The sequence below is a fragment of the Bombus fervidus genome, chromosome 3, assembly GCF_041682495.2.
Source record: "Bombus fervidus isolate BK054 chromosome 3, iyBomFerv1, whole genome shotgun sequence".
In the NCBI taxonomy this organism is placed as follows: domain Eukaryota; kingdom Metazoa; phylum Arthropoda; class Insecta; order Hymenoptera; family Apidae; genus Bombus; species Bombus fervidus.
This window is the reverse complement of record NC_091519.1, coordinates 6,733,209-6,748,594: the sequence shown is the minus strand read 5'-3', so window position 1 is coordinate 6,748,594 and position 15,386 is coordinate 6,733,209. Positions and strand designations below refer to the sequence as shown.

Below are 15,386 nucleotides of genomic sequence, written 5' to 3'. Positions count from 1 at the left end.
CTTTAGTCTTGCATATCTTTTTCAAAGTTAAACAATTTTTTAACAGTAAATAAACACGATTGCGTTGCAGAAGAATTAAATTGAAGTGCAGTTTATACTCACGAAATAATGAAAATAAAGTAAATCAGAAAAACATTATGAAAATTAAATTTTTTACATACAATAAATATTACAGATTATCTATATCTATAAGTATACTTTTAATAATAATCTTATAACGTTATCGGTGATAATATCAAGTACATGCTTGCACATGCCTAATGATAAGAAAAACACTATGAGTATACATATATAAATTATCACTAAATAGTAATACAATAAAGTTTTCCATATCCGAACTCATAGAGGGAAAATTACAGAGAGAAAATTATTCGGGCAATCAAATTTTCAGATAATAGAAAAATTCTAATATTATACCTCTCTGATATCAAATTTTATTTGTTCAAATAGAGATCAAGGAACGTGTTTGTTTTAATAACGAAGTTTGTTTTATTTTGTTGACCGCTGAACTATATAAATTTTTGGTGTAAGATACATTTTCATTATTTTTACTTGCTGTTTATTCTCCAATCAATATGGTAATATCAAATATTGATATTAATAACAGACAAAAGTATCTGTAATTAGCAGACATTCTGTTCAAATAATGGAATACATATCAAAGCAATAAAATAACGAAGATTTTGGATACACAAGGTTCTACTGTATTTACAGTCAGCAATTTTATTTAAAAACTTTATATTCCTTTCAATTTTATAATTTCGCATAACTATCCATTTTATGAGGTACCTTACACTATATATATAGTTACTTTTATTACACCAATAGATAGATTATTTTGTATTCCTCATCCACACAAAGAATGCTTTTATTCTTCTAATAATATGTATTTCTATTACAAGAGCAAAAACTCATACAATATGAATTTTTATAAACATGCATATTTGCATATTTTACTATAAAACTAATGAAAATGATCGCCATCAATTTTCTTATCGCTATGTTTGCCAAAAGCGTTCAGGTTCTCTGGATCTTCCGTTGCATTCAGATATTGGTATCTTTATGCGATTCGTTTTACTAGAATATTGGTTCGTTTGAACCAACATCGTGGTAAGAGGAAAATTACTACTAGCTTAACTAATCTCAAGTGTACCTAATAAGCTAAAGAGCAAACAACTGGTTTGATGAAACACAAAACGATGGAATTCCATTAACGGTGTCACATTATCGAATTCAGATAATACCAACTGTGAAAATATTACCACCGGCATAACTTGTCTTGTAGCCGATACCAAAGAATAAACTAGATAAAGGAAAACAGGTACTATTAGGGGTCGGTAACTTGAAGATTTTCAAGATTAAAGCGTTCAAGATAGCAATATTTGTAATGTTCACTGCAAGAAATGTACGAATTAAAAAATGTATTAACATTAAGTATACTTACTATTAATAAATGATGTTTTATATAATTAAGTAATTATATTAAATCTTGAAGCAGTAGGTTACGTTTGTAATCATGTATAAATAATATTGTTCAAATAATATCAATAATACAAAATACTCTGATTCTTATTTCTCTAATATTAGTAAGTCACGTGTTATTATAAAATATTTTTAAAATTCACGAAAGATATTAAACGAAAAAATAAACAACAATTGTAACAAAAACTATTTTCTATGTACATAATATATTTTGTAACAATTCATTGTGGGATACAAATGAGATGTATTAAAAATAGTTACTGTTGAAGTAATTACTTTAAGAGAATCTCTACACCTTTTCTTTTGTATGCCTGTAGCCTGGAGATCGCTATTACGAAGAGAATAGAATTTAGTGAGAAAATTCAAAATAAGAAGAGGTCCATATTATTGTGCCCTTGAATATAAATTTTGTTTTGGATTACAAGGTTTAGAAATAAAAGAGCTATAAGTAGATTTCTATTGTTGTTTCTTTTAGCCCTCAGCTAGAGCTACACACCAAGGTTAACTTTTTGGTAATGTCCTTTGCTATAAATATATGAACGTGCTCCCTATCATTATTCTTCCTATTGTATTGTAACGCTGTAAGAGTGAGAATCTGGATCAGTATACACTATACCTGTACTTATACTTATACTTCTACTTATTTCAATATATTTTTCTATTGCAAATTCATCCACTTGTTCCACTATCAGTCAACCTCGACAGTTACCGCCATAACTTATAAGAGTAATTAGATTAACATGTACATACTTACATACATATACACGTATATCTATTAGTATACCATATGTACGAAAGTATTGTACTAATTTCTTTTGACGCATCTAAACAAACAAAACATATGACTTACTAAGAAACAGACGAGATGAGTGTACTTTAGCTCATATATGATATAACAATTACAAACAACTATGTAACAATTATGTACCAATTAATTAAATAAACATTTTTAAAGATTAAAGTATACCTTTATCTTGCTTGTCTTATACGTAGCAACAATGTCACGAGTACTTCTATAAAATATAAATACACATACATAGATTAAATATCCCAATGTATGCGTATTGCATATATATGTATAAATTGTGTTCGTATGCGCGTATGCTGCACGAACAGAAAATTTAATTGTCAGATTGCATAATCAGAAGCACCGAGAATTTCGAAACCCTTTCCGCAATAAATTCTGAAAGAGATTGAAATGGTCAGGATAGCCACCGAAGGTTTCTTTTTGTACGACAAAAAGAGTAAAAGAATCGTCGTAACAGTTCTCCGAAAAGGAATCATGGTCGCGTTATAAATCTCAAAATTTAAATCCAATTTAACGTGGCCTTAAGAAGGGGACGTCGACGAGATAGTAACAAGGCACGAGTGTCGTCGGTTGTTCTTTCCGAGGATCCTTACTGGCTAGACGGATCTGCGTTCGTATGTTTAATGTACCCTTAAGGAAGAACCTCGTCCTTTTAACTCGTTGCACCGGTAAGGCTAGTCTGCGATTCGATCGTTCTGCGTACGTCTTCGCGGAGAGAACTCCTCGCGTTCATCTTCATGTTCCTCGTCTGGTCGGGCGTCATCGATGCGGATAAGAGGATTTACTTGACCGAACGTCTCACCATGAGATTTCCAAGTAACGTGTGCCTATATTACGCTGCCGACTAATACGGTAAAGCGATAATTTTGATCTTGAACTTGATGAATTTTGTCATCTTATATTACTTGTCCAGACAAGGTACTCAATTTTTTTCTGTTTTTTCGCTTGTTTCCTCTCGTGCATTTACTACCATGTTACTGCTTGAAATAATTGCAAAATTGAGTATAAAGATGATTATTATCCACAAATATTAAATCCTTTATTAAATTCAGTCCATAAGCTTAAAAGCTTACATTTTACTAATCTTATCCTTTCTTCTTTTTTTATTAGAAGTGTGCTGCTAGGAAATATGTGTTAATGTAACGAATTATATCGTTTTCGGTAATTTTAAGTAATTTGATCGTAAATTTCAATAAAAGCCTTATAAAATACCAATTGAGTTATTACTACTACTAATATTATTGCACTTATCGTATTTTTGTACTTATTCTATTTAAATAATTTACTTATAATTCTCAATGAGAATTGATTGTAAAATACATCCAAATAAAAAAAAAAAAAAATAATTTCATTTAAATATTACATACTGTACATATATATATTATTTTTGTATCTAATTGACTATTTGTACGAGATTATTTTCGTATGGTACCTTTCATTTAGTAAAGATACATACACAGAATATTTCACCTAACTTGACCATCTTAAATATATTGCATATCTTTTGTGATACAATCATAATATTTCATAGAATTAATTTATATCATAGAATATCAGAAATAACTATGTAACGTATAATAAATAATTACGAACATGTATCAGTTATATAACAGTTCACATTAACTTTTATCACTTAACCTTTCCAACCTGTTGGGGAAATGATTTTTTATTAATTATTAATTAACTTCGGTAGAAATATCTTTTCAAATTATTTTATGAAGACATAATATATTAAAATTTGAGACAAATTTTACTAAAATCAAGTACATTCATCTTCAGTTAATTAATAATTTATATAAGTATACAACACTGCGTGTACGCAAGATCGAGCGTGAAAGGGTTGCAATTCATTGAAGACATAAAGTTCGTACTAATATTGTGTATTTATTAAGCCTTGTTCACAATTCTTTCCGTGAAATATTTTCCAAAATCTGTGCTACATTAGGGTTTCTTAATGTTTCTATTAAACACAATACTTTCAGCAAACTTCATCTTCTAAGAGTAATATTGTTCCCGCCGTACTAACGACTCATAATAATAGTTAACGAACGAATGGTAACGTGGAGACGCTTTTTCGGACGATTTACCTTAATGTGATCTACTATCTTAGACCCATGATGATATACGCGCTCCTGAAATGTTTTCTTTCGCGACAGTATACTTTAAAAGTGTGGTACAGAAGGGCGGAGTCCTCTCCCATTATCCCTGTCAATGTCCTTGCGGTTTTTGAGTAAATAACCAGCCGGAATAACAGTAATTTTTCTGTCGAAAGTCTCCTTTGGTTATTTCTCGGTTTCAGAACCGCAAAAGACGTAAATCAACGGAAATCGGTGCATCGCTGAATACGCAAGTACAACAAGATCTGCGGTTAAATATAACTCACTTGCATACGTGTATATGTATAAGTAACCCAGTATGTTTAATCTAAATTTTTATAGAAAAATTGTAGCAGTAAGTGAATTGATTATATAGATATACTATACGGCAATGTTATTCTTTGTATGTACATAAAATATCTACATTGGTTTTCATAATATTTACGCCTTACAATTATAAATATTTTTATAAATTATAATCTTACACATAATACGTACATAAGAATAGATATATTTGACTATAATATAAATTAAATTAATGAGCCTATATTGTTGCAAATAGAAAGAAAGCATTAAACATTACGATACTCTATATTTTCTGAATGTTTATTGTATTATTGTACAATATAATTCATTGGCTTTGCTGGTTGGCTCGGCAGAGTCAATAGTAAATGTGATATAAATATTAAATAAAAAAAGGAAATAATTCATTGATATAGTTATTTATTAATTAAATAACTCAGATCTTTTATTTAAATATTGAAACAGTTTTAAGTTTCTTGAACCCAATTTTTGATTATAAAATTATAAAATATAAAAGCTCTACTTAAAAAAAAAAATCAAGTATATATTTTGAAAACATCAAAAGAATAAAGAAGTATGAATTAATGTTTATAATTATTGTATAACATAAAAATGTATCCAGTTAATATTTAGTCATGCCGGTACTAATATCTTATTTAATTAAAATTATGGATCTAAAATTTTTAAAATCTTAGGTCGTTCATTTTGAAGAAAAAATGCGTACATGTAACACAGTATGCTGCAATTCTTCGTAAAAAAAACTTATATTTTCAGTTTCTTAAATAAATAAATATCATTTTAATGAAAGCTTTTCCTGTAATTCGTTAAAAAATACAATTTTTACTTAATAAATATTCTATTGTAATTTTTCTTTTACATAGATCGTTAATTACCACCTATCATGCGATACAATCAATCCCATTATTGCCTTTAACTTTTTAATTAATTCTTGAAGGAAAGAATATACCTACTCTGTGATGTGTTAGTCATCACAAAATCACAAAATTTTTACTGCTAAGAAAGTAAGTAACATACAAATTTTTGAAGAATCAAAACGGAACACGAAGCGTTTACTGTTACGGCAATTATGCAATTTCTGGTCTATAATAACTTTCAAACTTTGATACTAGTAAAATGAAAGCTTAATACTATTTTTCATAGATTTTGCATATATTTAAAATAAAAGTAATCCAAAAATTTATATATAAAATGAATTTATTAAAACTTGCAGAAATTGCTATCAAAATACAAAAGAGTATAAATATTAGAGTAGTATGTATATACAAAACACGAATGTTATTTTACACATTATAATGAGACTTTAAACAGTTAAAATTCCGATAAAATATAGTATACTTGGCTTTCAATAGTTTTTCAAAATTTGAGTACTAATGTTATTTATCTATATAATTAATATAAAAAAGTTTCCAGTTCCAAGAAATAAATATTAAAAATATATGTTAATTCTTCATTTCTAATTTTATATTTAAAATATATTTATACAGAATATTAAATTTGCAGATTTCTATTAAAGATAATGCCACTAATCATATAAATATTATGATGTAACAACTTCATATACGTATATCAAAGTTCTAGATAAGTTTTATTTCAATTTTAATTTTTAAAAATTCTTTCACTTTTATTTCTAAGTTGCGTATTCGATCGAGTAATTTATCAATTATTTTTCTTAACTCAGTGATTCTAATAGTGAGAATAAAGAGACACCTTTATATCGAACAACAATGCTCGATTTGTGCCGTGAATTTGCTCTTCGTATCAATGTTACAAGATATCAGTGATCAAACGTAGCGATAACAACACGGTGAATGATAACATTCTTTGTGCTTTCGATTACACTTTTCAATAGTCTACGATGGCTGCAGTCGCATTTATCCAGAATTTTAAATAACTAGAAATTTCTCTATGTTTAAATTTTATATTAATATATTTATAAACGGATTTATAAATGATATTCATTGTACATTATATTTCATATAATTTCGTATGTACGATATTGAAAATTTACGTATTTAACTTGTGAGAAAAAAAGCATTCTTCTTTAGAGCTTTTTTTACAATTTAGTGGTAACATATTTATAAATGATTACTATATAACAGCAATATACCTATCTAATTTAACATACTTCGGAATAATATTAAATTACATAATAAGATTATGTAATTTATATAACTTAATGCTTCGTCTATCCAATTATCTATCCAATTAATTAAAATACCCTAGAATAAAGATTTATGAATTTTAAACATTCTATGACTCATCGTTGCTATTCCTATGTAGTAAAACTTTACGACTGATGTGATCGATACTTGTCCAAGGGAATTATACCTAAAACTATCAGATCTGTTAGTACAAACAATTTGTAACAGCAATATACTTGAACATACAATGGCAGTCGTTGAAATTATTTTCATGAATATGCAGAATATTGACTTTTCGCTTGATATTTGTTGTCGATTTGTTTGATAGATGCCGTTACTGTACAACAATGAGTATTTAAGGATTTTTCATCGGTTCGAACGAGAGTAAACGTATTTGAACCTTTTTCTGGGATGAGGTCAGTTTAAACTTAGGTTTCGTGAAAATTTCTACCGACTGCAGCCCAACTAAATAAATATACAATTCCATAGTTTCCTAAGAATATTATCTTCGCTTCATCATTTATTATGATGTTGCCTTCTAACATGTTACCTTACGTTTAATGGAATTTTCTATCAAAGATGAAGCTTATAGAAATTTGAACATTAATAAATATCAAAGAAAAACTCCTTGTTAATACTGGTAAAAATAGTACTCAGTAGAAGCATAATTTTGGATACTCTTTTGAATTGCTTGTTAGTAGGTAACGTAAATAAAAATTTTCTAAGCATTAGAGGAGGTGAGAGACACAGGAAAATAATGAGATTTGTATTCTGTATTATTCGTAACGTTGTTCAATATATTTAACGAATTATTTTTTATTATCTATTTACAAGAAGGTATCAGCTTGATGAAATTTTGTGATAAAAGTTTAGTCCAGTGTGAACTATGTGCACACTAATGAATGAGATTGATCAGTTCTAATTTTTCTTGTTATGTGCATTATGTACAATATTATTACAAACCACTATAATACAATCAAATATTTCACAATGTGTCTTTCAAGGAAATCTCCTTTAAATAATAACGTGAATCAGTTTAAATATCTTATTTCTCTGATACTTTCATTTAGTATCGATTGGATCTTTAACATTTGTAACTTCTATAACATTTATAAACTTTACAACAAATCACTTCTTATAATACTAACACCTAATATCTTAAAACGTTTCTTACCGAATCTTTCTCAATACCGCAATATAAAATTCTTCTAAGAATAGAAATATAAGAATAAAATGATTTATCTGAATGGAACATTTGTCAAGTTATGTTTCCTATTAAATATTAGCCACTCTTATAAGGCACTCAGGAATGCTCCATCCTTTGAGAATGTCCAAACGTTCGATTTTCCTTAACGACGAGATATAACATTTCTTTACTCGTACTCTCTATCCTAATAAGCATTTTTGAAAACCCGTTTCGTACGTACTAGATTAAGTGATCTTGGCTCCAGTACAAAGAATTACCATTAATCTAATAATAAAAACGACATAATTTTCGCGACTCGTATAGTTACATCTGTACAATATTGATATGACTAGATCACAGTGGATAGAAACAGCCGCTATTTATCGCCTCCTTTTGGCCCTTTCTCCTACTCGTCATCTCTTTCACTTCTGTAACATAAAAATGAAGAAATTTTTTATGTTAACGTACCATTCGTGATTATCATATATCAGATTGAAACAAATTCTCTATCAGAAGATAAAATGCTTTAATTTCTTCAGAACAATATATGTATGGTAAAAGTTAATTTACAAATTGATTGTTTAGTTGGTTGTCTAGCATTTATTTCTTTGTGTTATTATTTAAGTGTTAATATCACTGTAAACTACGGTGAAATTTTCATTTGGGAATTATTTTTACATAGGTCCTAGATTTCACGTTTACTTCACAAAATATCGATATTGATGAAGGCCACGTAATGCTATTTTATAAATTTATTCTTGAAGAAATTGAGATTGTGGAAGATCGGTAAGGAGACACTACAGGTATATAAGTGAGAGAAGCAGGGGATGATTTCAGGTAAGGGCAGTTTTACTGGGAGGGACTCGCTCTTCATGGGTAGAACGAAAACGAACAAATCCGTAGAGACGGTCGGGAAGAGAGAAAGACGGTAGAATAGCGTACCGGTTCAAAAACCTACAAAAGGGGGACTGAAATATCCTGAAAGATGCATTCAGGTTAAACGCAGCAGACGAAATCGTCTCTTGTCAAAGAGAAAAAGAGAGAGAGAGAGAGACTAGTCAGAGAAAATAGAGGAGAAAGAAGAACGAGCCGAAAAACAGAAGAAGATAGAAAGCAAGGAAAAGATCCGCGGGAAGAAACGTTAGAAGCTTCGATGGAACGTCGGAAAAAGTTATGTCTATCAAGATTAAAGTTGAACTTGGATAGACGATTAACGTTTCTGCTTATTCTTTAAGGGTACGCAGCTAACTCGATGTCCTGAATAAAACGAATACACGTCCGACTCGTATTTTTTAATATAATATATAACACATTTACTTTGTATTATAAATGAAAAAATATAAATTTTGTTAATTAATTTATGGAAAGAAAATTACAGTAGTTATTACGTTGAAATTTTCTTTCTGGTATGGAATGTACGAATGGATGTGCGTTCTAGATGAATGTGACAGAAATTATATGGACAACAATAATACCTGGAAACGAGGATAAGATATTTGAAGAAAGCGAAACCGCGGGAAATGGATACTCGTATTTTCTTGTAACGGGATGTTGTTAAGCTTTCGCAGAAGGTGGCAAAATTTTCAGAAGAGACGAATTGGGCGACTCTAAAAGTTGAAGAGTGAGGAGGGATGAAAAAACGGTAGAAGGACCGGCACACATATACTGGTGGTGACATGCGTGTTAGTACACACTGAAAGAAATCGGGCACAAAAGCGTCGCTTCTAGAATGTATACTCGGTGGCCCTCTGAATGGAGTCTGCGATTTGAATGGCTGGAGTTTCAGCGAGGGGTCGCGCGCGCCATTGTGACGGGGCAAGGTCACAAATCTGGTCGGAAATTTCTTTGAACTTCCTTGGTAACGCGGATGTTACCTCACGGGCAAAATTTACGGTCGTTAAGGAGCGAGGGAGGTGAGAAACTTTTTTTAGAAAAAAGTTCTGAATATGACGCAATGTTTCTTTTCAACTGAGCGTTTGAGATTGTTTCTATATATAAAAATATGTATAGTTTTTGCAAGAAATATTAAACAGCAGTTCTATATTAAAGAAAAGTAATTAGAAATGACGATAACCTTTTTTTAATTGATTCTTCACAGTAAACAACCACTTAATAGATAGTAAGACATAGTAGATAATTTTATTTCGTTGAAAAAAAGCATTTTATCTTTTGTTTGAATTTCATCGCTAGACCAGCACGTAAATAGAATTAATACTAAACTAAAATATAAATTAAGTGTATTTACTAACAATTAATTATTACATGTCTCACTGAATCAATTTCAAAATTTCAAATATTGGTACGACTAAAAAGTGTACTGAATAATAGAAAGAAACTGAACAAACAAATTACGACACTAACCTTTGAGGTGAAGAATGGATCCAAATCGGAACCGACGTAGACACTGGTTTTCTCATTGACTTTGTTGCCACCAGGAGATGACATCTAACAGCTCTTCGTCTTCGGGACTCATAGGTTCGTAATTATCATAACCATCAGAATGTGTCGCATAAAGAGTACCCGATGTTCCGTACCCTTGACTGCCAGCTGATGAGGCTTCGGAAACAAAACTCGGCGTTGGCGAACTTGAAGCTTCGGAACAAGGTGCTGGTACGAATGTTGGGCTAGGATTTTGCCGTAAATGTTGATGTCGGTGCAAGTCCGAACTACTATGATGCCGGAGTTCATTGTTGACATTGCTACGAAGTCTCAACTCGGGAGAATGGTGACTGGATTCGACGTTGATTCCATTGTTGGAACTACACGTGGATGAGGCGGAAGAGGTCGAGGAAGGCGATGACGACGTTGGCGAAGATACACTCGTGACATCCGAACCACTGTCGTGTTCTTCCAGAAGACGTTGCAGACTCCTGATATACTCGACTGCCATCCTAAGTGTTTCGACCTTCGATAGCTTTTTACTACCAGCCCTAGATCCGCCGTGCGTGCCAGCTGTACTTCCTCCAAGAGCTTGTGCCACGCTTTGAGGTATATGCTGTCTCAAAGTGGCGAATCCATTATTCACCTGCTTAACACGATTTCTTTCTCGAGCGTTCCGCCTCGCAACCGAAGCCGGTTGATGAGGAACCGTGCCATAAGGACCGGTCGTCTGACCGTAAATCTTGGATCGCTTGCAACCGTGTTGTTGAATCTTGATGTCATTAGCCGGCATACTACTAGTGGAAACAATCACATTGCTGCGATGAGTTTGAGCACTGGTTGTTGAAGAACCATGAAGATTGTGGTGATGATGCTGTTGCTGTACGCTCAACATGATCGGTAATACGTTCCCCTCCTTCGATTCCACTAAGGTCATATCACTGATTCGATCCCCCCCACTACGAGAGCAGGAGTGCGCGGCAGCGCGTGCCAGATGACCTTGAGAAATAGAATCCTCGATGTGCTCAAAGTACTAGTTTGCAAACCGAGTACTATGACGCTTCCCTTTCTAACGAGCCCCCTTCTTTTACAACACCTTGGTTGAATACGCACGACGCGTCCAACGAATGTAGTAGAATACAAACAATAAAACACGTTCAAAACGAGACGAATGATTACGTGAATTAGGAAAGTTGAAAATAAAACCGCACCCTTGATGCTAACGGTACGGACCTGGCTCCCGAAATGCCTTACTAAGAAGGGTTCGAGGCCTTATATAGCCAGGGCGGGCACGCGCCTATCCCCTCCATTGGGCCTCATACTCGATCTCGGGCCCTAAACCCCCATCTTCTCCCCCTCTTTCCCACCCTACTGGCTTGCAGCGCCTCATACCCCTGTACGTCCCCACCACTACCGATCCAAAGGCCCTACAACGCCCGAGATTCTCATCTTCGTGAATCGCCCTCGTGCTTTTGCGTGTCTGGTCGATTCTATTTGCTGATTTGGATATTTAAAGATGATACCCCTCGCCGTTATCGGCAAGATAACTTAACTTGTGGTTCTCGTTTCTCGGAAGTTGTAGCGTGCTCCGGATTTTATTTTAGTTGCGCATTTATATAAGCTCGAAAGTCTATTTCCATGATATATGTATATATATATGATATATGTACGAATAATATCGATAATACGTTATAGTGATAATAATAATTATATTATTAAGCGCATACATAGAAGTTTTTGTGAATTAAATGAAAAAGACACAACATTATACCATTCTTGGTTATAATCTATATTTTTGTGTGACAAGTATTTAGCAAATAGAATTTAGAATTATTTTCCTTCGCGCATCGTTTTAATACTAGAAACTATTCGATCATTTATTATAAAATTTGAAACATTAATTATCAATTCAAATTTTAAGCTCGATCTTTTAACAAATTAGTGGATACGTTTAGACAATATTTTAGGTCCTAGCCTTCCAGATTCAGTGTCTTTAACTCTTCCGTTGATATGTATGTTTTCGAATCTCAAGTCACATTGCAACGATCCCCGAAAATTTGTGTACGCGTGAGAAACACTGGCACGCACGCAAGAAGGGTCCACATCCCCACCGACTGGCCGGTGTCTCAGGGATCGAAATTTGAACAGTTATATACCGGGAGAAAGAAAAGCTGGTCCAGAGACCGAACGAGCTGGCCGAGAGAGATACGTGCACGTACTACGGTCAAGTCAAAAAGAGAGGAATCGTGAAGAAAGAAAAGGGAGATGCATGGCGAAGAAGACGAAGTAAGAAGAGAAACGTGAGGAGGAGGGGGTGGCGGCTGAAGAGATGCTACATTGGAAAGAAGGTACTAGCCGCGCGAGTGGAGTAAGGGGGTACGCAGGATATGTGGGCCCGAATGGAGGTAGGGAAGTTGGGGGCAGCAGCGTTCTGGGCATACTGGCAGCGGCGAAGAGGGCAGGGGGTGGAAGACGTGAGCCGTTCTCCCCACCCTCGTGTCGTGGCGCGCGCCGACCCCCATCCATCGACTACACACTCCCCACCAGACATTCGGTTTTATCCGCTACGTACGAAGCGTGCGCGTACGTGCGTACGTGCGTGCGTGCGTGCATGCGTGCGCGCGTGCGTGCGTGTACTAGGGCGCACGCGTGCTTCCCGGGCCTCGTGCTTAAGGGGAGCATGTACGGGGAGGATGTGCGCGCGCACAGCGCGCGTGGTCCTACGATTGTGTGAGTTGCGTGTGTGCGCTCACGCGTGGAACAGGTATATGCCCTGTTCCTTTCTTTTTTTTCTTTTATCGGCGCTCTGTCTCCCTCTTTTTTTCTATCTCTTTCCCCTTATCGTTCTCTTTCCGTCTATGCGTGTCTATCTTTTTCTGTGTTGAAAAACCGACGCATAAGGGGCACTTGAGGGCCACTGGACGTTCTCCCTGTGCGCGGAGCGTGCGTGGAGTCTGTGATAAATATCCGACGCCCAAATGTCGTCTGACGTTGGATTCCGACAGATAAAGGATGCTTTGACGCTTTAAACTAAGTTGTACCGAGGTACTCGTGTACCATCGATAATATTCGATAAGACCAACTGGTTGCACAAATTTCAGGAAATATCGAAACTGATATGTTATTTGGTTTTCTTATTATTTGACTTTTTAGAGATATGTTCAAGCTATTTTAAATAAAATGAATTACATGATTTATAATCTGTTTTAGGGAATTACACACGAGAAAGATTCATAATTCCAATTGAAAAAATGAAAATGTTAATCCTATATTTATAAAAAAAAGCGAAATTAAATCTATATTTATTATTTAAATAATTTATTGAATATTTTCTCTATTCTAGAAGATTTAGTGTAGAAGTTAACTTGCAATTTTGCGTAGAGTGAGAAAATGTAGAAATTATTTTATTTGATTTGTCAGATAATATTGAAGCAATTTTTAAAAAGTGTTTGAAATAAATTAACCTTAGTGTAACTGATAAAATACTTACAGTTGGACAAAAAGGAAATACATATATATGGAAAAAAAATTATTAATAATTATATATGTATAACATCATATTATAGAAAGCACACAAGTATTATAATGAAGATAGAAAAAATCAGAAATAGTTTTAAAGAAAAGTAGTTTATTATTTGTTCTAGTTGTTTTTGTTGATTTAGTTATTGTGCAAAAGGAATTACAGAATTAAGGGATAAATCCTTAATCTGAAACAGAGAATTGTTTTGAAGCAAAAATCCTGATTGGGATTAATTATCGGTCAGGTAGTTTATTCTGTACACGTGGGAAGAGTTTGTCTTCATACAGAGTTCAATTTCTTCTTCAAGGAACCCCAAGGCAAAACGCAGGGATCCCAACGAAGACTTACGAGGCTGTCGTGTACTTTTCGTTCATATGAATACTCACTGTACGACAAATTTGCAACCGCAAAGTTGAAGGTCCTATCATTAATATTTCTTGTAGAGCTTCTTTTGATATGGCAACCTATTTTAAGAAACATGACGCTCCTTTACGTGGGAATCAAAATATTAATTTTCGCTGATTATAGTGCAGAGGATTAACATACATTTTCAATTTTGTTGTGTGGAATTTTCGCTTAATCAGTGGACACTTTTTAAAGTAATTGTATAACTACAGAAATAATGCTCGACAAACGTATTTTGTTGATATATTTAAATATTTAAAATATATTGAAATATTTTGTTTTTAAATATTTGGACTTTTTAATTTGACTGACGTTATCAGTTAGTTGATGTTTAGAAAATATGAAATAGGTAGATAGAACGAAAGATGTAATCATTTAGGTTTACATTTTCCTTTATCTTTAATTGTATTTAATGATGTATATACTGGTCATATTTCTCTATGCACCTGCATTTTCTTGTTTTAATATTTGATTTCTGTATAAAATAAGATTTTTAAATGCAGCGAATTTTCCATAATATAATAAAAGCATATTATCATGTAAGCAATATCGGTGAGCAACTACAGTATAGCGCCATTATAGGTGATTAATAAATAAAGAAAAAAGCCTTTTTTTTATTCGCGTACGTGAAATGAGGTAAAAGTCCAAAGTACAATGTAGAAACATGAGAAGTGGGAATGATGGTGAATAAAAGGATGGGAGAGAAAAGGGATATTTTCCAGAACGTTGATAATGGCCTTATTACCTTGAACCTTTGGTTGGAGAATTTATTCCGTAATTATATTCTTGGACCACAGCAGCCGGACTAGCTGGCCACATCGCTGCTAATTATCGTGAAATTAATTACCACTCCGAGTGGCGGGATGAGTGATGCCACGGGCTGGCCAACTTGAATTTTCTATTTTAACCCTTGCATTACGTTACTTCTCTGTCTTCATATTAGATATGATTTTGATTTTTTGCCTCCAGCACTATCCTAGAACCTAGTATAATCGTTATGACTGATCATAGAGATTAGAATCTTTGTAGTTTGCAGGATGAAGTA

At 33.1% G+C, this 15,386-nt stretch overlaps 1 protein-coding gene across 1 annotated transcript; it reads right to left on the bottom strand.

Annotated features, from left to right (window-relative positions):
* Nucleotides 1-7,368: 7,368 nt before the first annotated feature.
* LOC139998487 (achaete-scute complex protein T3) lies at nt 7,369-11,646 on the bottom strand. The gene is made up of 2 exons (XM_072023059.1): nt 10,399-11,646; nt 7,369-8,465 (listed from the first exon to the last, which is right to left on the bottom strand). Exon 1 carries the CDS (start codon nt 11,351-11,353, stop codon nt 10,451-10,453), a length of 903 nt encoding a protein of 300 aa, XP_071879160.1. The 5' UTR covers nt 11,354-11,646; the 3' UTR covers nt 7,369-8,465; nt 10,399-10,450.
* Between the last annotated feature and the right edge of the window lie 3,740 nt (nt 11,647-15,386).